We start from the raw sequence: 22,620 nt of genomic DNA on the forward strand, positions 1-22,620 counted from the left end.
TCAGAATGCCCCGTCCGTTCAGACATCCTTGACCCTGGCACCAGGGAGGCAACATACCATCCTGGAGTCTCTTTCACGTCCACAGAAGCGCCTATCTGTGCCCCTGACTATAGAGTCCACTATAACTATTGCTCTTCTGTGCTTTGTCCCTCCCTGCTGAACAACAGTGCCAGCCGTGGTGCCACTGCTCTGGCTGCTGCTGTTTTCCCCTGATGGGCCATCCCCCCCAACAGTATCCAGAACGGTATACTTGTTAGAGAGGGGGATAGCCACAGGGGATTCCTGCACTGACCGCCTGCCCCTTCTAGCAGTCACCCATCTATCTGCCTGCACCTTGGGTGCAACCACTTCTCAAACTCCTGTCTATGACACTTTCTGCCACCTGCATGCTCCTCAGTGCATCCAGTTGCTGCTCCAACCGATCCATGCAGTCTGTGAGGAGCTGCAACTGAGTACACTTCCTGCAGATGTAGTCGCCCGGAACGCTGGAAGCGTCACGGACCTCCCACATCTCACAGGTGAAGCACTTCACCCCTCTAACTGACATTTCTAGTACTAATTAATAAATAAAAATACTTCTTAAATCCTTACTAAATTGTTATAATTTATATAGTGCTAGATTCCTACTATAAATATTAAATGCTGACTAAATACAGTAATCTCCTCCCTCTGGTTTAGTTACTCTACTTATTAATTAGGGTTTCGTTGAAATAGTGCTGTTAAATTTAACATCCAAATATCTGACCCACCGCCACTTCCCATGAATGAAGACACGGGAAATTTAAAAGTTTCTCAAACTGCAAACATACGTATGTATTGCATTTGAGTTAAATAGATTAACCGGCCCACTTCAGATACCTCGTCAGTCTATCTTTGGGTCAAGACAGGCTGGGCTATATTCCGTCAGTGAAACTGGTTTCTGCACTGTGAAAGAACCTTAGCACCGTGATTCCACAGTGAATATAATGGTCCAATCACCACTTGATGCCACACAATTGATGGAGCAATAACTAGACGGAAAACAAATGTCAGAGTGGGTGAAAACCGCAGGCCTCAGCTTGAAAGGAGACGGCAGCTCTCTTGGAGGATAGAACAGGGCAAGGGTTGAAAGAGTCCAAGAGAAAGTATTTTATGTCACTCTGAAATGCAGTCATATAAAAAGATGAGAAGAGGGCTGAATGGCCGCCTTCTGTGCCGCAATGACTTTATAGTGAAGAATGAAGACAGGACAAGCTTTTGTCGAAGCATTCTTAGTCAAAATGCTTGTTGTACAGGAACAAATCTGGACCAAGTGGTTTGCAACGTCCTGTAGTTTGCAGCAAGGAGGTCATCGATCGACTTTCATGGTAAGTGCAGCCGTTAACTTTAACATATCAATACTGAACTGAGATAAAAGAGAGTCCGCGTGCATGCAGGAAATAAGCCCCTCACACAAAGCCCAGTGGAAACAAGCCTATTTCACACGAGGCCCTGTCACACACACGAAACAAAATGCCCATTGCTGGTATAGGCCAGGGACGATCAGTCACCAGAGATCCAAAAGTTGTTTTTAAAAACTACACACAGCAGAGAGAAAGCATTAATTTGAAAAAAAAAAAGAATTTTATTAAGATTCTGTACAATTCCCAAATACATTGCAGTAAACACAGCGACAGTACAAGGAAGAGCTGCCACAGGAGGGGCACTGGTGAGGATACACTGCTGAGGATACACATGCATTTATTGTCTGGCACAAAACAGCCAAACGTAGTACAAAGCTGAACTAATAAAATAAAGAACAGCTCGTAAAAACAAAAATTATAAAAGGGGAACAAAAGCACAATTACAATTTCTTAAGCTGAGGAAACACTGTATGCAAACACGTGACAATAAAGTTGCAGTATTTCGAACAGGAAGTGACTTTCCTCAACTGATTCAGATGCCATTAAAATACAAGAAGAAAAATAATATATAAATTCTTCCTTTGCAAAGCCACTGTCTACAATGGAATGACCATCTGTTGTCTTATGATACAATATAAACATCTGATTTCTCTAAAGTGCTATGTTGAGATGAATTTCGGTTTAAGAAAAGGTTGTATATAAATCGTACAATAACTGGTGTGTTGTGATTTCAAACTTCCCCACAAAAAAGTACAAAAATAATTTTTATTTTGAGAACCAAATAAAAAGTGTTATCTTACATCCTGTCATCGCAGAACGCCATCCATAAAACCCTAACTAACCGAAGCAACCATTAAAACAATCCGAAACCAAAATACTGCGGATGCTGGAAATCTGTAATAAGAACAGAAAATGCTGGAATTACTCAGCAGGTCTGGCAGCATCTGTGGAGAGCAAAACAGTTAATTTTTCAGGTCAAAAGCTTTCCAGTTCTGATGAAAGGTCATTGACCTAAAACATTAACTCTGTTTCTCTCTCCACAGAGGCTGCTAGACCTGCTGAGTAATTCCAGCATTTTCTGTTATTGTTAAAACAATCCTACCGTCTTTAACAAAAAGCAGATCGTGGGCAATAGTATTGATGGGAAACGGTCAGGCAGTAGATTCATGTGAGAGAGATGTGGGCACCAGGCAAAACTGGGCGTGTTTCTTGCGATGGGAAAGTCAGAGGTCCACCAACCCTGTGACACCTTTATTCACACGTCAAGTGATGAAAACCCTGCTCACTTACCTTCATTTTCAGGGAATTGCCCTTTCCTGCTGAGCAATCAACCTCATTTTATTTATACATACACACCTACCGCATCGCTTAGTGTACTGGGATTTTTTTTCGATCAAAGAATGAACACGGGGCCTGTGACAAGTCAAGACCTCCAACCCTGAGCTTTGGGCCAATCTGGGCCCTCTTCAGTACTTGGTTGGGTCCTCACCCTTTATAAGACATCCTTTAGGCTGGCAGGCCTGGGTTTGACATAGTGTGAAGCCTTTTACATTCAAGTGAAATTCAGCCACATACATCAATCACCATTGAAGTCTTCACTGTTAGGCCTCAAAGAGGTGGGAACTGCCCTAAAAATGAAGCAGGGGTTTTTTCCCTTCTCCCGTTTAAAATTTTTTAAATTAAAAGAACTAACCTAAGAAACTATTATCCTTATTATTCTATTTCCCAAAATATGGTTTAGAAACAGGATGCGTGGGAGAGGCCTTTATATATATATATACACATACATACACACACACACATACATATATATATATATATATATAAAGCACCCTCAAACAAATATAACAGCACCAATTCTGCTGAACAGTGAGTATCAATCAAACAGCACTTCAAATAACATATAAACAGCAATTCCTGTAAGGAACAAGCCTCGGGTTATTATTCTGATTTGATGTAGGCCCCTGGCAATCCAGTTTCCATGATGTAGTTATTCTGTGATGTCTGTTTTCAAAAACAACAGAACATCAGGGATAAAGTCAATGAGAGGCTGGTATGTGGATAACTTTGCTAAAGTTCCCTCGAAGCTTTGCTGATAGCAGTGGTCATATAATCATTGAGGGATGCTTTTGGGTTCTATAACTGCATTGTGGTCCTAGCAGGCACCAGATTGTGGAAAGTTATTCACACACACCAAACTGGACAGTAACAATGCAGTATCTCTACAACGCAGAGAGGGAACAAAACAAAACCTTTCATTGAGAAACTGAGGGGTGCATCAAAGCCCCAGGGACAGCAGAGCAGCAAGATTCAACAAATTACAAGAGATGAGCTAAATGAGGGCAGTGATTAGTTGGAGAAAAGGGGAAGGATTTATTATTGAAAGGAGTAAGTTGCTCCGTAGATTTGGGCTGTTGGGAAAGATTGAATTGGAATTGGAGGGTGCAAAAAACTTGGCTTCAACAGCGAAGTTGTAGAGAGGAGGGAAAAAGAACTAAAAAAATGAGCAAGGTTGTGACAAGAGAAATAGAGATTTGTCTTGTGTCTCAACCAGGGATGTGAGGGAGAGGCTCAAAGAGTCTCTCTAAATCTAGGTGCAGTGCTCACGCACTGGGTGAACATCAGCTCTTAGGAGAGTTGAAACTGATCAGGAGCAACTGACCTGCTTGACACAAGAGGGAGGGACTGAACCTCCAGGATGGAGCTTAACCAGAAGAGGTGATGTGGAAGATTCAAATGAAGTCAAGGAGGTAAAGCCTTGATCAATCAATGGTTGGATTACAAGCTGACCAATTGTGACCAATTCTTGACACCACACTTTAGGAAGGATATCAAGGTCTTGGAGGGAGTGCAGAGGTGATATTTACTAGGAATGAGGGACTTCAGTTATGTGGAGACTCTAAAATAGCTGTAGAGCACAGAAGGTTAAGGGAGATTTAATGGAAGTATTCAAATTCTGAGGGGTTTTGATAGAATAGAGAGAAAGAAACCATTTCCACTGACAGGAGAGTCGGTAACCTGAACACCCAGATTGACGGTAATTGGCAAAAGAGCTAAAGGGGAGGGGAGTAATTGTTTTGATCTGGAATGCGCTGCCTGAAAAGGATAGTGGAAGCAGATTCAATAGTAACATTGCAAAGGGAACTGGATAAGTATTTGAAGTGGAAACCACTGCAGGGCTATGGAGAAAGGACAGGGGAGTAGGACTGATTTAATAGGCCTTTTAAAGAGCCGGCACACGCACGATGGGCTGAATGGCCTCCTTCTGAACGAACAGAAGAAGTGGGGGAAAAGAGCACTTGAGGTGGACTGAGAGCCCAAAATGACTGTTCGTTCCCTCCCTCACATCATCAGTATTGTTTCAGTATAACATTCTGGTGTGTGATTTTAACATAAGCCACAACCCAACTGAGGTTAAACACATCAATGCATTGGTAAAACAGAAACAAGGGAATGTTATATATGAAGATATTGTGCTCATCTCTGAACGACACAGAGAAACAAGAGTTTCATTAAAGATGCTATCCCTTTGGTGGGGCAGAGAACATGAGAAGGAGCAGAGGAACAAACAGAGGTCAGAAAATGCCATTTAGTCCATCACAGACATCCTTTCTTCATCCTAAGTCCCTCAGCCAAACATCCAACTGTACGCTGAATTCCCTTAATGCCACTTCTGGGTAAATAAGTGGACCCTCTGAAACCAGAACAAATCCTAGTCACACACAGCACACCATGGCAAGAGGAGGCACGTCCAGTGACAGACTGGACTGTGGGACACGGCCCATGATATCACCAAAGGTCAAACATTTTCAACTTACCTAGTCAATAGGGGTCAGCAAATATAAAGAACTCCCGGAGAAGGCAGTGACTATTACTGCTCACTGTGGTTGATGCAAGTAAATTCAAAGGGGGCAATGGGTGGAAATCGGACAGGGCGAGTTTTCAAACAATGGAGCTGAACCAGCACATCACAGGAACGTAGTTCTGTACTAAATATTCAGCCAGTCTAATGTGTAAAAGCACAAACAGGCAACTGAGAGTACCAGGACCTCACGGTCCGACATTTACAAGCTGTGGGCAATCCAGCACATTCTCCTCACCCTTTAACATCACTAGCAGCAATTCACTGGCCCTTAGTATTCCTGGCAGGAGTGGGCTGACTACCTTATATTGTCCTCCCAGTTGCCTTACTCACTGACAGCCCGTTTGAAAAGGAGCACATTAGCGGAAGGCTCCACAGAAATATTCTCGGTATGGACTTGTAATGAAGACCAGAATTCAATCAGGGGTCAAAACTCTTGACAGCTTCGCTTGTTACTGCTGGATACAGCTCGAGCTTAAAAGTGGGTGAAAATAAAAATGCAACTGAACTGAACGCGGCAGGGATGACATCAAGTGTCAGGCTGTGCACACTAGCCTGCCAATGTACTGTGGATCACCACACAAGGAGGTCCCAATCTTAGGCTGTCCTAGTGGGGAGAGAGTGAGAGCTGGACCTCGATAACTGGGGTGTGTTGCTCGGGGTGAAAAAGAGCACAAACTGTGCACTGGACACACTCTGCCTGCCTGGATTTTCCAGCAGCTCCCTGTATCGTGGTCGCCTGCACACCAGATAGCCCAGCTAGAATAAAATTCCAGTCAGGATACATTCAGCTGTCTGAGCCACCTGGCTGCATACTGAGTGAGGAGCAGAGACCCACCAGGTATATTCCTGCACAATCTTTTCAGCATCTACTAAACAGCCTCAGCCACAACTAACTCCCGTTTCTGGCTGTGCATTTCCCTTTAAGGCAACAATTGAATTTACAAGTGCAGTGCGACTGGGGCCAAGCTGTCTACTTTGCAGCTTGATTGATGTTTCAGTTAAACCTCGTCTCGGGAAAAGATGAGGAAAAATAAGCAAGAAAAAAGTATAATTATATGGAACAAGGGAATCACGATCTCCTTGACACCACATTAAGTCTGCTGGGCTGGGCAGTGATAAGCAGTAAACCCATTTCCTACACAATGCAACATTACAGACACAAAAACTTTTTCCCATTACATTCCCCTGAACATGCAGCAATGAGGAAGCGAGCCTCTACCTGTTACATGTGCAATCATTTTGGTGAGACAGTGTCGTCCAGCTGGGTTCTAAGTGCCCGCCCACCTCACCCCCACCCATAGCATGAGGTAGGCCCCAGTAAAAGCCTCTACCTCCACCCCACTCCTGCTTTTATCAAAAAGCTCCTAGTTGACCCTGACCTGTGCGTACAATCTCCAAGGGTTACGGACAACTGGAAGCTCAAGACAGCCCCAATGGATCGATGGATGAGTCATGTAAAATGTACTATTTTTTTTTCAGTAAAAAGGAATCAAGTTTGAACTTGACTTATATGTGCACTGTAGAAAAAGTGTTTGTTTTTCTTTTACAGGAGCTATTTTGATATTATTTGCTTAATAACCAATACCTTGGTTACAATCCCAGGTAACTAGTTTTTTTTTTTTTTTAAAACCTCCCCTCCCTCCACTGCCTTCACCAACTAGCAAACTGGAAGACATCAACTCGGAGAAGCAGCCGGTCATGACAACCGATCACTGCCTGACCCTTGGCGTATGACCTATTTTGTGCAGCTTGGGCATTATCAGCAGTCAGACAGTGGTACCTTATACAGAGAGAACATCCATGAGAAGACAAGACTGCTCCGTTAGGGAAAATAGGCAAAAGCAGAGGGGGAGTTAAACTTTTAAAAACATAAACCAGTGCCACAGACTCACATCCAATTTGAAAAAAAATCACTCGAGTGGAGAAATATACTTTCATGCAGCAGACCATGAGGAAACCTCAAAAAGCAACTTGAAAATGAGCTCTTCAAGGACAATGGAAACCCAAAATCTACACTTGAAGGATTCTGCCCTTTGTTGTCGTGAGGCTGGTGCAATGCCCTTTGTGTTTGTGCAGATACTATATCCAATCCCTCTCGTTGGAGGGTTAATTCTTACAGTGACAGATGGGGGGGAAGTGAACTGCTACTGGTTTTAGAATTGTTCTCCACCTGCTCCCAGCAGATTCTGGCCTGCCCCAGTTTTATATATTTTGCTCAGGTTATACAAGCATGATTCTGTTTTTTAGCTGGTGTATTTGATTCGTAGAAGCTGCTAGGAATCACAGCGAACAGTCTTCAATCAACAGGGAAAGAGGCGCACGCACACACAAAAATAACCAAGATTGAGGAAAATTACTGGGGCATCAATTTTCCAGAGGAAACCAGTTTTCAAAATAACCTGATTGAGAATAAGTGTTGAATCTGGAGGGGAAAAAGCCAAAGAGAAAACCTCATCTCAACTTTAAAATTTGACTAAGTTTTATAATGCCCGCCCCCACCATTCCACTTGATGAGGTCATATGTTGAACAGCCAATGGAAGGAAATATCGAGATGCAATTGATGAGGTCAGTGGCACAATCCGTTCAGAGTAGAGGGGAAAGGAACAGAAGTCTTCACAATAAATGGAAGGCAGTCTTGGACTTTTCAAACTTCCGAACACAGCTTTTCCAATGAAATGTTAATCCAAGGTGGCTGATTCCAGCCCAGCAGGCTGGCTTTCAGCACCTGACTCCATGTTGCATCTTGCACAAACCCCAATGTTCCTGTTACCCAGGAACTGGAACACTGTGGCTGCCAGCCACCAAATCCAGGGCGCCACACAGTGAGGCTGATGAAGGAGATGAATTCTGCGTTGCCGTGGACTGAAGAGCAATCACAATCTGTCTGAGGATGGGAAGTCGACAAAAAATAGAAAACCGATAGCAACTTGAAACTGCCTACCAATCTGGCCCCGTCCATTGACAACCTTTGCCGTCCATTGTTGCTTCACCACATTCCGCTGCAGTCATGTCAAGAGTTCATCTCACTCCAGGGAGATTCATTTAGAATTTGCAAAAGATGTCTCCTTTAAAAAAAACATTTTTCTTTTTTTTTTGTTTTGTTAAAAAAAAAGTTTTTAAAAGTTCTGTACACTGCTGCCAGGCAGCAAAGTCCAGTGAGAGGTCAAAGATTAAGTATTGGCACATCAAACAGGTCACAAACACCTTCGCTGTCATCAAGGTTGAAGTAATAGTCGTGGTCGCCTGGCGGCGGAGAGAGCCTCAGCAGAGGAGCAAAAACTACAAGGGAAACAGGATGAGTGAGACGGTTACACAAACGGCCACAGGACACGACAGCTCAAGTTATATTCAACATCAGGCCTCAATGGCAGAGATACTCAAAAAGGGAGCTCACGTAAACAGGTAGGTCCACCTGCCCCACACAGGGTCCTAACCAACCTTCCCTCATAGGGCATCCCCACCAAGTGGTCCGATCCAACCTTCCCTCATAAGGAAACATAACTCACCCCCCTCCACCCCCAACAAAGTGGTTGGTCTAACATTCCCTCTTGGGAATCTTTCCAACCCCCCCAACCCTACAACCCCTCCGTCCAAGACTCCCTGGTCTGAAACTCTCACCTTCTGATGACATCAGCTCATCTATGAGGTCAGAATCCATACATTCTGCAAAACAGAAACAAGAAATGTGCCAATGAACTGCACGGATGCAAATTCATTTATTACATCCAAACCACCAGCACAGAAACAGCTATCACCAGTTCCCACTTACTTCCAGTTCCAGAAACTTACTTTTACTCCAGAGGGTGAATGATGAAAGAACAGGCTGTTTCTGCATTGACAGATCAGTGTATACTGGAGCCCGTCAGTGTCCAATCATTTCCAAATCAAATAAACAGTGCGACAGCCTCAGTCACCACCCATTCCCATCCCCTTTTGTTATTTTAGTAGAAGCATCCCCTTCCTCCCTCACCCTCCCAAAAGACATTGGCTCTTTGCTGGAGGACATTCCACAGCCATTGCTCACTTGCCATCACCTATCCTTAAGGTACAGCCTTGCCTCAGTTGGTAGCACTCGCCTCAGAGTCAGAAGGTTCAAGTCCCACTCGAGAGACTTGAGCACATACTCGAGCATGACATCTCCGTGCCGTACTGAGGGAGTGCTGCACTTTTAGATGAGACTTTAAACCGAGGTCCCATCTGCCCTCTCAGGTGCATGTAAAAGATCCCATGGTACTGTTTTGAAGAGCAGGGGAGTTATCCTTGGTGTTCTGGCCAATACTTATCCCTCAATAAACATCACAAAAAACAATTATCTGGTCATTATCACACTGCTGTTTGTGGGAGCTTGCTGTGCACAAATTGGCTGCTGTGTTTCCGACATTACAACAGCAACTACACTTCAAAAGTACTGCCAGCTGTAAAGCACTTTAGGACATCCTCAGACTGACTGTGAAAGCTGCCACTGAAGACTAGGTAGGGTTAGGATTTCTCAGCGTGACCTCTCCCCCTGCACACCTCAAGTTTTAAGGAGGGGCAACCCCTGAGGATGAGCTGGGGGGATTCGAGAGATTTCGAACCAAGGGTGAGACTCCCTTTTTGGAGGGAGTGAGACCAGTTTGAAATGGGGCAGCTGGACAGCAGCAGGCTGAGGGGGACAGTACAGTAATATATACACACACGCACACAGAGTTCCAGTTTAGCAGCGGGGACTTTCCAGGTTAGATTTGGCAGTTAATAACCCACTGCATGCAAAGTCATGTTATCACACCAAGAAAAAAAACAAAGCAGAAACTATGAGGCGAAACAGAACAGTTGGAGAGTGCGAACCTTTGAAGAAAACAACAGCTGGACGTACAGCCAGAGAGCTCTGTGACTTCTGAATGGGGGAAGGGACTTGGCTTATCTGGTGCAGTGACCTATCACCTCTGCTTGCAGCCAGCTCAGACATGCAAGGTCCCACCCTCTTCTCTTATTGATGGGGTGAGGGGCAGTTTGAACCTGGTTCCAGTGTTCCCAAGCTACACACGATCCAATAACTGGCAGACTTCACTTCACGAGGCTGTGGGAATGAGTGCCTTGGGAAATAGAAGGGTCGCACTGGTGCAGGGGGCTTCACTCTGCCGCTAACCCAGGCTATATCTGATATAGCAGCACTCAATGCCGACATGGATCCTACTTAACTGACTGCTTCTGCAACCCAATCCTGTGTCACAAATTTCCCCAATTATGCAGAAAAAACCTCATCTCCATCTTAAATTGACCAACTTTTATAGTGCCCCACCCTCAATTGCCTTGAAATGGATGATTCCACTAGATGAGATCACAAGTGGGACAGCCAATGGAAGGAGGTAGAGACTTAATTGATGAGGTCAGTCAGGGATGGCTTCCTTGAGTTGCAATTAGGAATTTCTGTTCTGCAAGCCATTATTTGACCAGGGTAATGAAAGGCTTTGCATTTATGCAGCGCCGTTCACCTCATGACGTCCCAACGCACATTGCAGCCAATGAATTTCTGTTGAAGCACAGTCACTGTCGTTAACGTAGAAAATGGGAGAGCCAATTTGTGCACAGGAAGATCCCACAAATAAGGTAACGAGGCAAACCATTGATGAGAAAGAGAACAAAAAAGAGGGAACCAATGTATCCTGCAGATAATGCTATCCAAGTACTGGCAGCGACTCCGTGTCTCACCATTGGAGAACCCTGGTACACTGAGGTTTAATGTGGCTTAGTGGGCCACAGCACTTCTGTTCCCCAGGTTGGGCTTTAGGGAACATTCCAGGATGAAGGCTGTGGTGAGGCAACGTGTTTGACAGCCACATGAGTGTGCCCAATTTACTTCTGACTCAGTCTCACCGCACCACATTGTGGTTGGTCACATGACTGCAGACGTAATTTTTCTCAGTGAAGCTCACTTCTCCCAGCTGCCTCTGCTGCTTGGGCCATGCAGACGCTTCACCTCAGAACAGAAATACTGAATGGGATAGAATGAAACCCAGAACCAGGCTTTCAGACAGGGCTGGAAAGGGCGAGTTCAGCCCAGTGGCCTGGAAGTATTCCATTGGACAGTTCAAGAGCAGGCAGGAAGACCAGCTGAAGCCAGGACACATGGTATAATTGAAAACGCTGCCAGATGCTGGGATGGGAGATGGTGGGGTTAATATTCAGGATAGGTGACTTCAAATGGGCTATAAGGCCTTCTCGTTCATCAGTATCATTGAGCCAAGCTGGGCAAGTAGCAATCGTGTGACTGAATGGCAGAGTGCGGCAATTCATTGAAATCACTCGGAGCTGAATCGGAGGGAGGAGAAGAGGCCGAACAAAAGGTATTTTAAAGCCGGGCTTCAAAGAGCGAGGAGGTCCTAGAGCAATGGCGCCCAGTCTGTGCTGAGGGAGCTATTCTCTAGGATAGGCTCTCACCATTCCTGGGCATGGGATGCTGGAAATGAGCAAGGCCCCTGTGAGGGCAGAACCAGGAATAAGACTGAAACCCCCCCCCCCCCAAGCACATGGGTAGCTCACCAGCCACACATGGATGAATATCCCACCAACAATTACTGAGAGGCTCACAGATAATGAACGGGCATTCGGCTGAGGTATGGAAAGGCGCCTGGTGCTCGTGAAATTGTATTCCAAGCAGGGATGACTCTCTTCAGGAGAGGAGAGGAGAAAAAGGAGGGATTCTTAGACACCAGTGAGGGCCCAGGACCAGGGCTGTTGTGTTCTGAATTAGGAAGGCCATTGTGAATCTGGCTGGAGGGGTACAACACCCCCAAATCACACTGACAGCTGCATTCAGACACACTTACCTTTAGTGGGGTCAAACATCTCCGTCAGCTCTTTAGGAAATCCCAATTCTGTGAAAGAAAAACCAGAACAGTTAGTTAGCACAAGAGAAAAGGGACGAGACAGCAATGGAACAAATAGGGAGTAGTGTGAGGAGAGTGGGGGTGGTGGGGAAAGAGAGGAGGGGAAAGAGAGGAGGGGAAAGCAGTAAGGTCCAATCTGGGGCCTGGAAGGTTAAAGCAGTGAGGGCCAAGCGGAGGAGGGGGAGGGCAGCGAAAGGAGGAAAAAGGAGTCACACACTCACTGTGGGGGGCGGGGGGGAGACAGAGAGAGAAGAAGCATGAGGATGGACAGAGAAAGAGAATGAGGGAGAAAGCAATATGGAGAGACAGACATCTGAGCAAGTGTGGGAAGCAGTAATAAACTGAACAAAGCAGGACATTGCAGAGTGGCTCCCGGTGCAGTCTCTAGTTTAAAATGGGAGTTTGCAGCAGGCATAGAGCTTTGGATTACAACAATCCAGGAGAAAATCCGACCTGTGCAGAAACCCTCACAATAATGGCAGAATCCTGCCTTTTTAATGGGAGCAGGGTGAGTGAAGAGCGAACGGGGTTATATTCCCCACTTATCGGTGGGAGGTGGGGGAGTGAGAGTATATTTCTGGTCCTCTTCTCACCCCGTGAACACCTGCTGCCATTACTGCAGCCTCTTCATTCATGTTAGGAAGTGGTTGAACTTCAGCTTTGCGAGCACAGGACCCACACAGCCTTCCCGCCCACCGCACAATGACTACTGGATGCAACGACTGTTCACAGAGACAAGCTCAGCACCTGCTCTGTACTTTTCAAACCCCTTTCCCACCCCACCCCCCCCGCATCTCACAGCAGTTAGCAGGATTTTAAAGAGACAGGCTGTGGACGTGGTTTTGACAGCAAGGTTGGTGGCCTCGAGCTTCAAACGATGCTTTGGTTTGTAGGTGGGTCTCCTGGGGCAGTACAGAATACACTAGTCGTTGGAGTGGGTGGGGAACAGGGCACTTCATCACCAAATATAATCAGTAGATTGAAACTATACCATTTCAAAGTTTCTTTCTCCACCCATCTTCCCATCAAGGCAGTGACTCCTTGTTTGTGTGTTGTTCAGTGGGCCGTGCTTCTCAGGGTTAGCCTAAAGTAAGTGTCTGCGACACACGGAGCAGGGACTGCTGGGTGTTGAGGGGAAGGCACCTCCTGGGCCTGTAGTAATCCCACTGCCGCTCCAGACCAGGGCAGCAGAACCTGGCCTGGTTCTGGTCAGTGCAACTCAGTAATTCACCGAATCCTGAAGGGACGGAAACATCCTCCTCCTTGTATCTCTCAGCATGACGGCTGGACTCTGAGCAGCAGGCCCAACTCTGCTCCTGCAGGCCACCTGTGCAATGAATTTACTTTCCATGTATTTCGAGGGCCAAATAAAATTTCAGTGACACTGAAATCAGAAATGGATAACACATGCCTCCTGTTTCTACAGCTCAATGTCAAACTGCTGTAGAGAGGCTTGGAGTGAAGCCTCGGCCTCCTCCTAGGCCTCCGCTCCACACCTTGGGTTCACCTTTCCAAAGACACCTTGAACCCTGCCCTCTCTGTCCTTTACACTGGGAGGGCAGGAGAGCAAAGAAAGTGTGGGGGAGGGGTAGAAAGTAATGTAGTGGTTATGTTACCTCAGTAACAATCCAGGGTATGAGAGTTCAAATTCCACCTTGGCAGTTTGAGAATTTGAATTCAGGTTAAAAAAAAAATCTGGAAATAAAAGGCTGGGATCAGTAAAAGTGACCATGAAGGGTCAGATTGCTTTAAAAACCCAACTAGTTCACTGATGTGCTTTAGAGAAGGAAACCTACTGTCCCAATCCTGTCTGGTCTGTGTGACTCCAGCCCCAAACAAACTCTTAACCACCCTCTGAAGTGGCCTAGTAAGAGACACCATTGTGTAGAACTTTCTACAGGGCAGCAAGGGATGGACAATAACCGCCAGCGTTACCAGAGACGTCCATATCCCAAGAACGACTAACAAACAGTGTTGGTTGCTTCCCAAGAGGGAGGCCTCAGGCAATCACCGTGACTGAGAAATTTTCCTCAGAAACCCAGCCTGACCTTTCTAAGATGAGGACCAGTGCCAGACTAGCAGAGGTGTGTCAATCTAAGATAGGTTTCAGCAACGATCTCCAACCAACCCACTTGGGCCTGGTAAACAGTCTAGAGACCTAGATGGACAGTGTAGGAAAGGACCAGGGATCACAATTGGCCAGCTGTCAGCTCATCGCACTGTTACACTGCGACCTCTGACCCAGGCACTGCCGACCAGAACGGTCATGTCCCCTGTCACGCCGTCCCTCCATCCCTGTACCAGGTCAATCTACCGGGATAGCCTACACGCTGCCCCAGATGGCTGCCACGGGGACCACAACCCCCCACCTCATCATCCCTGTCTCTGAAGACAATGTAACCAGGATAGGCTGCTTTCCGAGCATGGAGGCAGTCATTGGGATCAGCTCAATCCCAACCGCCTGTGTCAGCTGGAGTGACAAAACATGACAGATACCCCACGTGCTTCCCAGGAAACTCAAGCTGGGCCACAGAATACCAACCAAAAAAGGTGAGGACCCTGAGGATTTCCACACACAGGCAGATACGTCAGTGGGGAACAGGAGCCAGGTCAAGTGCAACGCCCCCTGCAGTCGAACAATCCGAGGACAGCACACAAAGAACCATAACCAACACCACAGACCCAGGGAAAGGCGGCACTTTCACCAAAGCGTACACGGAGCATTTAACCAGACACAAGGCAACTGTTGCAGAAGAGCAAAGGGGCAATGCCCATGTAGAGTGAAGCCACTGAACTGTCCTGGGCACTTCGGGGCACTAGACACATACACAGGCAGGAGAAGGAATAAGTAAAGGAAAGGGAAACAGAACCCCCACAGGAAACAAAAACCAAAACCTCAGCTAACCTGAACGGCTCATTTGTTCAAAATGGTCGATCAAAGTTCTTATTTGAAATGGAAGGTAGGGATGGCTGGAGAAGACCACAGTCCATCTAGTTCACTTTCTACCATCCTGGTAGTCACATGGCAGAACAATGGAGTTAATGACTAATCACAGCAAACAATCCCCAATCAGTCTAGAACAGACAGACATGAGGTGAGGAAACCCCCAGTGGTCGAGAGCTTTGGTTCAAAGTCACCTGCTCCTCCCAAACATGCTAAACTTACCACACATCATGTCTCAAATCACTCATAAAAAAATAACATTTTGGGGTGCAGGCTAAAAGAAATCTGAAATTGCATTTGAATGAATGAACCAATACTGTTTCCACCATCTCTCTCTCTCTCTCTCTCGAGGCAGTATGTTCCACAGATTAACCACTCGCTCACTGAAATATCATTTCCACAGAATAGTTTTGAATTTACTCCCTTCAAGTGCTGGAAAATGGGATTAGAGTAGATAGGCTTGATGGCTGGCGTGGACACGGTGGGCCGAAGGGCCTGTTTCTGTGCTGTATAACTAAGTGTAGGCCGTGTCCTCTGGACCTACTGCTTAGAGAATGGCAAAATAGCTGGTCACGATCAAGATTATTAAATCCCTTTTAATCCCTGTAGAATCCTAAAACTAGCGATCAGATCACCTCTCAACCTCCCATTATCCAACAAGAACATGCTCAATTTACACAATTGCTCCTTATTTCAGCTCAATATTGACCTTTGAACACATCTCAATATCTGCTGTGCTTCACTGTCACTGAGCACTGTTGTGATTGAATCAATTTGTCAACTGGAACACCTACATCTTTTTCGCAGACATTATTTTCCTTCCAGTTAAGTATCAGTTCCTTCCTCCATTTCTTTGTGCTCACGTAATTTCATCTGCCACCTGTCTGTCTAATTCCCAAGTGTATTCAACACCACCTTGCATTTATATAGCGCCTTTAACATCGTGAAACGCCCCATGGTACCTCACAGAAGCGTTTTCAGCGTCTTTCATACCGAAACACATAGGAGACATTAGGACAGTTGACAAACAGTTGGACAAAGAGGTAGGTTTTAAGGAGTGTCTTAGAGGAAAGCGAGGTGGAGAGGTGTAGGGAGGGTATTGCAGAGTTTGGGGCTTAGGCATGTGAAGGTACAGCCAACAATGGTGCAGCGATTAAAATCAGGGATGCTCAAGAGGCCAGAATTGGAAGAGCACACGTATCTCTGAGGGTTTTAAAGGCTGCAGGAGATTAGAGAGAGAGGGAGGGACGAGGCCATGAGGAGTCTGAAAGAAATGGATGAGAATTTTAAAACTGAGGCATTGCCACATTGGGAGCCAATATAGGTCAGGGAGCACAGGGGTGATGGGTAAACAGGTCTTTGTGTGAATTAGGAAACACGCAGCAGGGTCTTGGATCAGCTTAAGTTTATGGAGAGTGGAAGATGGGAAGGTGGCCAGCAGAGTGTTGGAATAGTCAAGTCTAGGGGCAACAGAAGCACAGATGAATGGTTCAGCAGATGAGTTGACGCAAGGGCAGAGTCAGGCAACGTTACAGAAATGTTACGGAATCTGCGGTCTGTGGGACCCATGGTGGAGCATGTGCAAGCTGTTGTCTGAATGTTCTGTTAGGCACCGACCCTGGTTGCAAAGCTTGTTTTGTTTGAGACAAGACTGAGATATACTGGAGCAGACTGTGATGAACTGGGGCAGACTGTCCGAACAGAAACGGAAACCTCAGGTTTCTGGGGAAACTGAAACTGGTTGGAATCAGATTTTTTTTAAAAAAAACCTTCGGAGCTCAGATGACAGGTGGGTGCAGTGCAGGCAGGTTGAAGAAAGTAAAGGTTGGATCCAGGAGCTGTTTCTGTTATTTAGAGTAACTGATCAACCAGACCTGGCCACATAGTGCACTGGGTTGTCACTGAAGGACTCAGATAAAAGGCAGTATTGGAGGACCCACACCATCAAGCCTTCGTGATCAGAGCTGAGAAAGTTCTAGAGAAGTGTTTCGCTTTGAGCGAAGAATGTACCCATGGAGTTTGGGATTGAAGAACTGCAGATGGATGAGAATGAGTGACTGCATCTTGGGAAAAAAAAGGAGCTGGAGACCTACCCAAGGAGGTTCGAGCTCTGAAGAACTTGGTGGCTGTAACTGGTGTCATTTTTAAAAATTTGTTCTTGGGATGTGGGAATTTATTGCCCATCCCTAATTGCCCTTGCGAAGGTGGTGGTGAGCTGTCTTCTTGGACCGCTGCAGTCCATGTGGGGTAGGTACACCCACAGTGCGGGTAGGAAGGAAGTTCCAGGATTTGGACCCAGCGACAGTGAAGGAACGGCGATATAGTTCCAAGTCAGGATGGTGTGTGACTTGAAGGGTCACTTGGGTGGTGATCCCATGCATTTGCTGCCCTTGTCCTTCTAGTTGGTAGAGATCGTGGGTTTGGAAAGTGCTGTCTAAGGAGCCTTGGTGCGTTGTTGCAGTGCATCTTGTAGATGGTGCACACTGCTGCCACTGTGCGTTGGTGGTGGAGGGAGTGCCAATCAAGCGGCTGCTTTGTCCTGGATGGTGTCGAGCTTCTTGAGTGTTGTTGGAGCTGCACCCATCCAGGCAAGTGGAGAGTATTCCATCACACTCCTGACTTTTGCGTTATAGATGGTGGACAGGCTTTGGGGAGTCAGGAGGTGAGTTACTCGTCACAAGATTCCTAGCCTCTGACTTGCTCTTGTAGCCACAGTATTTATATGGTTACTCCAGTTCAGTTTCTGGTCAATAGTAACTCCCAGGATGTTGATAGCGGGGGTTTCAGCGATTGTAATGCCACTGAACATCAAGGGGAGACGGTTAGATTCGTGCTTGTTGGAGATGGCCATTGCCCGGCACATGTTACATTTATCAGCCCAAGCCTGGATATTGTCCAGGTCTTGCTGCATTTCTATACGGACTGCTTCAGTATCTGAGGAGTTGTGAATCGTGCTGAACATTGTGCAATCATCAACAAACATCCACACTTCTGATCTTATGATAGAGGGAAGGTTATTGATGAAGCAGCTGAAGATGGTTGGGCCTAGGACACTACCCGGAGGAACTCCTGCAGTGATGTCCTGGAGCTCAGATGATTGACCTCCAACAACCACAACCATCTTCCTTTGCGCTAGGTATGACTCCAACCAGCCGTGAGTTTTCCCCCCGATTCCCATTGACTTCAGTTTTGCTAGGGCTCCTTGATGCCATACTCGGTCAAATGCTGCTTTGATGTCAAGGGCAGTCACTCTCACCTCACCTCGAGTTCAGCTCTTTTGTCCACTCATACTAAGTGCACTGCCCAGTAAATTTGTGAAATCTTTGTTGAATCCGATAGTTAATGTGTAATTTGTCTATAGTTAGATTGATTTATCTGTTAATTCATGTTTATGTTGATTTTGGTTTGATCATTAAAGTAAAACTTATAAAAGTTAAATCTTGTCCTTTTGGTTTTTGCAATTTGGGGTCATTCAGTAAATTTGTTTCCTTTGGTTTATTGATCTCTACGGGGATCATAACAGAAGGTGGAAGAAGGCGGTCTTGCTGATGGTCCAGTTATGTGAACAGAAACTCACCAACACCAAGGTTGTGAATGGTCTGGCTCAGCTTTGGACAGTTACCAGGGAGACAGATGGAGTCTGCAGCCAGAGAATGGTGTTTGTGGCAGGGACCAAAGACATTGGCTTTGGTCTTCCCAGTATTTAGTTGGAAGAAATTTCTGCTCATCCAGTACTGGATATCGGACAAGCAGCACGACAGGCTTAGTGGCAAGTAACATTGCCTAGCACTTGTGTGGTGCAAATGACCATCTCGAATGAGAGAATCTGCCCATCTTCCTTCACATTCAATGGCATTACAATTGCTGAATCCCCCACTATCAACAAATGGGGCTACCCATTGACCAGAAACTGAACTGGACCAGACTGGACGGCACAGTAGTTAGCACCACAGCCTCACAGCTCCAGCGACCCGGGTTCAATTCTGGGTACTGCCTGTGCGGAGTTTGCAAGTTCTCCGTGTCTGCATGGGTTTCCGCCGGGTGCTCCGGTTTCCTCCCACCTCTAAAAGACTTGCAGGTTGATAGGTAAATTGGCCGTGATAATTTGCCCCTAGTGTAGGCAGGTGGTAGGAGAATGGTGGGGATGTGGTAGAAAATATGGGGTAGTGTAGGGTTAGTATAAATGGGTGGTTGTTGGTCGGCACAGACTCGGTGGGCCGAAGGGCCTGTTTCAGTGCTGTATCTCTAAATAAATAAATAAGACACAAACACTAGAGCAGGTCAGAGGCTGGGAAATCTGTGGTGAGTAATTTACCTCTTGACTCCTCAAAACCTGTTCAGCAACTACAAGGCACAAGTCAGGGGTGAGGGAATACTCTCCACTTGCCTGGATTAGCGTGGCTCCAACAACACTCAGGAAGCTCGACACCATCCAGGACAAAGCAGCCCACTTGATCAGCAGCGCACCATTTACCACCTTAAACTTTCACTCCCTCCACCATGAGCGCACAGTGACAGCAGTGTGTACCATCTACAAGATGCACTGCAACAACGCACTAAGGCTCCTTAGACAGCACCTTCCAAACCCACAACCTCTACCAACTAAAAGGACAATTTTTTTCTAATCTAAATCTAATCGACAAGGGCAGCAGAAGCATGGGAATACCACCACCTGCAAGTTCCCCTCCAAGTCACACACCATCCTGACTTGGAACTATATCGCCGGTCCTTCACTGTCGCTGGGTCAAAATCCTGGGACTCCCTTCCTAACAGTACTGTGGGTATACCTACCCCACACGGACTGCAGTGGTTCAAGAAGGCAGCTCACCACCACCTTCTCAAGGGCAATTAGGGATGGGCAATAAATGCTGGCCTGCCCAGCCATGCCCACATCCCATGAAAGAATTTAAAAAAAAGTCGAGTGAAGTGGTGGTGAGGTAAAGCTGGCTGTCATGTAGAACCTGATGTTTTCTGATAATGTTACTGAGGAGAAGCAAGTAGGTGAGAAATAGGAGGGGGCCAAGGATAAATCTTTGAGGAACTCCAGCGGTAACAGTGCAGCAGCAGGAAGAGAAGCCACTGCAGGTGATTCTCTGGCTACAAATGGATAAAAAAGTATGCTGTCCAGTCCCACCCAGCTGGACAATGGAAGAGGGTGGTGTGATCAACCTTGTTAAAGGCTGCAGACATGTCGAGAATGACGAGGAGGGATAGTTTACCACTGTTACAGTTACACAGGGTGCAACTTGTGTTTTTGATAAGGGCCATTTCAGTACTGAGGCAAGGGTGGAAATCTGATTGGAGGAATTCAAACAAGGAATTGTGGGAAAGATGGGCATGGATTTGGAAGCAAGAACAGTTGCAAGGACTTTGGACAGAAAAGAGGTTGAAATGGGATGGTAGTCTGCAAAGACAGAGGGGTCATGAACGTTTTTTCTTTGAGGTGATGACGACAGATTTGAAGAGGAGGGGATGATACCGGAGAAGATGGAACTGTTTACAATATCAGCTAACAAATGCTCCGTGTAGCTTATCTTCTTCAGCTTTGGAGTCTACCACCTTCATTAGCATTGTATCATCTGCAAAGTTAGCCAATGTGCTCATAGCTCCAAGCCCCAGTTCCAATTACCTCAAACCACATCATCCCTCAAAAAAAACAAACGTATCAGATGGCAGTAAAAACCAACTCACCCACTGACGGTTCAGATTTGATTGGTACAAAGGAGGTAGTGGGGTTGGACAAAGACGTACTGCTGTCCAATGAGGCTGAAGATTCCAGCGGCTGTGTTTCCACATTTACAGCCTGACTGGCAGGCGTTGGCACCAGGTTGAGGGGCTCCAGGCTTAAGACACTGTTGGTGTTGCTGTGGGACTCTTGTAGCGACGCACTTGGCACTGAGAAAGAGGGAAGTGAGGAAATGAACAGCATTAGAAATCACAGCAATACAATCTTTCCAAGTCCAGCGGAAGAGTTGGCAGCTCCGACCTGTGACGTTCAGTGTGCTGCAATAAGGTCTTCTGTACAAGTACCCTCCCGAAGGAGAGCCAACGACCAATCAGGTGTGCAACTATAGGCCACAGGGAGGTCAGTTTATATTTTAATGAATTTTCCAAAACTGCCTTTTCCCCAATTGAAACAACACATTGTAGGCCTGGACTAATGCTCCAGGGACACGAGTTCAAATCCCACCATGGTAGTGGAGGAAATTTAAATTCAATTGATAAATCTGGAATAAAATGTTAGTCTCATTAATAATGATCACAAAACTACTGGATTGTTTTAAAAACCCATCTGGTTCATTAATGTCCTTCAGTGAGGAAATCTGCCATCCTTACCGGGTCTGGCCTATTTGTGACCCCAGACCCACAGCAATGTCGTTGACTCTTAACTGCCCTCTGAAACGAGCAAGCCACTCAGTTGTACTAAACCACGACAGAAAAGTCAAAGCATTAAACCAGATGGACCACCCAGAATTGACCTAGGTGCCGGAAACGAAAAAGGCACACCCAGCGCAGTTGACCCTGCCAAGTCCACCTCACCAACATCTGGCGATTTGTGTCAAAATTGGGACAGTTGTCCCAGACTCGTCAAGCAACAACCTGACAGTCATAGCCACTGAATCACAGCTTACAGCCAATCTGCCAGAATCTTGAATCACCATTTTGATCCCACCTGCAGGAACAAACCTACCAGAGGTAGTGGCACAGTGATGTAGTCAGGAGAGAGTTGCCCCTGGGAGTCCTCAACATCGACTTCAGATCCCATGAAGTCTCATGGCATCAGGTCAAACATGGGCAAGGTAACCTCCTACTGATTACCACCTACCGCCCTCCCTCAGCTGATGAATCAGTGCTTCTCCAGGTTGATCACCAATTGGAAGAAGCACTGAGGGTATCAAGGGCACAGAATGTACTCTGGGTGGGGGACTTCAATTTCCATCACCAAGAATGGCTTGGCAGCACCACGACTGACCGAGCTGGCTGAGTCCTAAAGAATGTAGCTGCTAGACTGGGTCTGCGGCAGGTGGTGAGGGAACCAACACGAGGGAAAAACATACTTGACCTCGTCCTCACCAAACTGCCCTGTCGCAGATGCATCTGTCCATGACAGTATTGGTAGGAGTGACCACCGCACAGTCCTTGTGGAGACAAAGTCCTGTATTCACACTGTGGACACCCTCCATCATATGGTGTGGTACTACCACCCTGCTAAATGGGATAGATTCAGATCGAGCAACTCAAAACTGAACATCCATGAGGCACTGTGGGCCTTCAGCAAGAGCAGAATTGTATTCAAACACAACCTGTAACCCCTTGGCCCGGCATATGCCCCACTCTACCATTACCATTAAGCCGGGGGACCAATCCTGGTTCAATGAAGAGTGCAGGAGGTCATGCCAGGAGCAGCATCAGGCATACCTCAAAATGAGCTGACAAATCCTGAAACTCCCTTCCTAACAGAGACGGAGAGAGAAAATGCGAGACGGAGAGAGAGAGAGAGAGAGAAAATGCGAGACGGAGAGAGAGAGAGAGAGAGAAAATGCGAGACGGAGAGAGAA

The 22,620-nt window shown here is 46.4% G+C and overlaps 1 protein-coding gene across 2 annotated transcripts in view; it reads right to left on the reverse strand.

Annotated features, from left to right (window-relative positions):
- Positions 1–1,579: 1,579 nt before the first annotated feature.
- Positions 1,580–22,620, reverse strand: part of e2f4 (E2F transcription factor 4) — a 40,871-nt gene continuing 19,830 nt past the window's right edge. Inside the window, exons 7-10 of one of the 2 annotated variants that reach the window (XM_068049752.1) lie at positions 20,753–20,956; positions 12,058–12,105; positions 8,867–8,911; positions 1,580–8,527 (exon numbers count right to left, since the gene is read on the reverse strand). In XM_068049752.1, coding sequence (XP_067905853.1) covers positions 8,412–8,527; positions 8,867–8,911; positions 12,058–12,105; positions 20,753–20,956 — 413 coding nt within the window. In that variant the 3' untranslated portion in view covers positions 1,580–8,411. The remainder of the gene's footprint in view (positions 8,528–8,866; positions 8,912–12,057; positions 12,106–20,752; positions 20,957–22,620) is intronic. The other variant, XM_068049753.1, reaches the window with a different exon arrangement.

This window comes from Heterodontus francisci, chromosome 17 (assembly GCF_036365525.1).
Source record: "Heterodontus francisci isolate sHetFra1 chromosome 17, sHetFra1.hap1, whole genome shotgun sequence".
Taxonomy (NCBI): Eukaryota; Metazoa; Chordata; class Chondrichthyes; order Heterodontiformes; family Heterodontidae; genus Heterodontus; species Heterodontus francisci.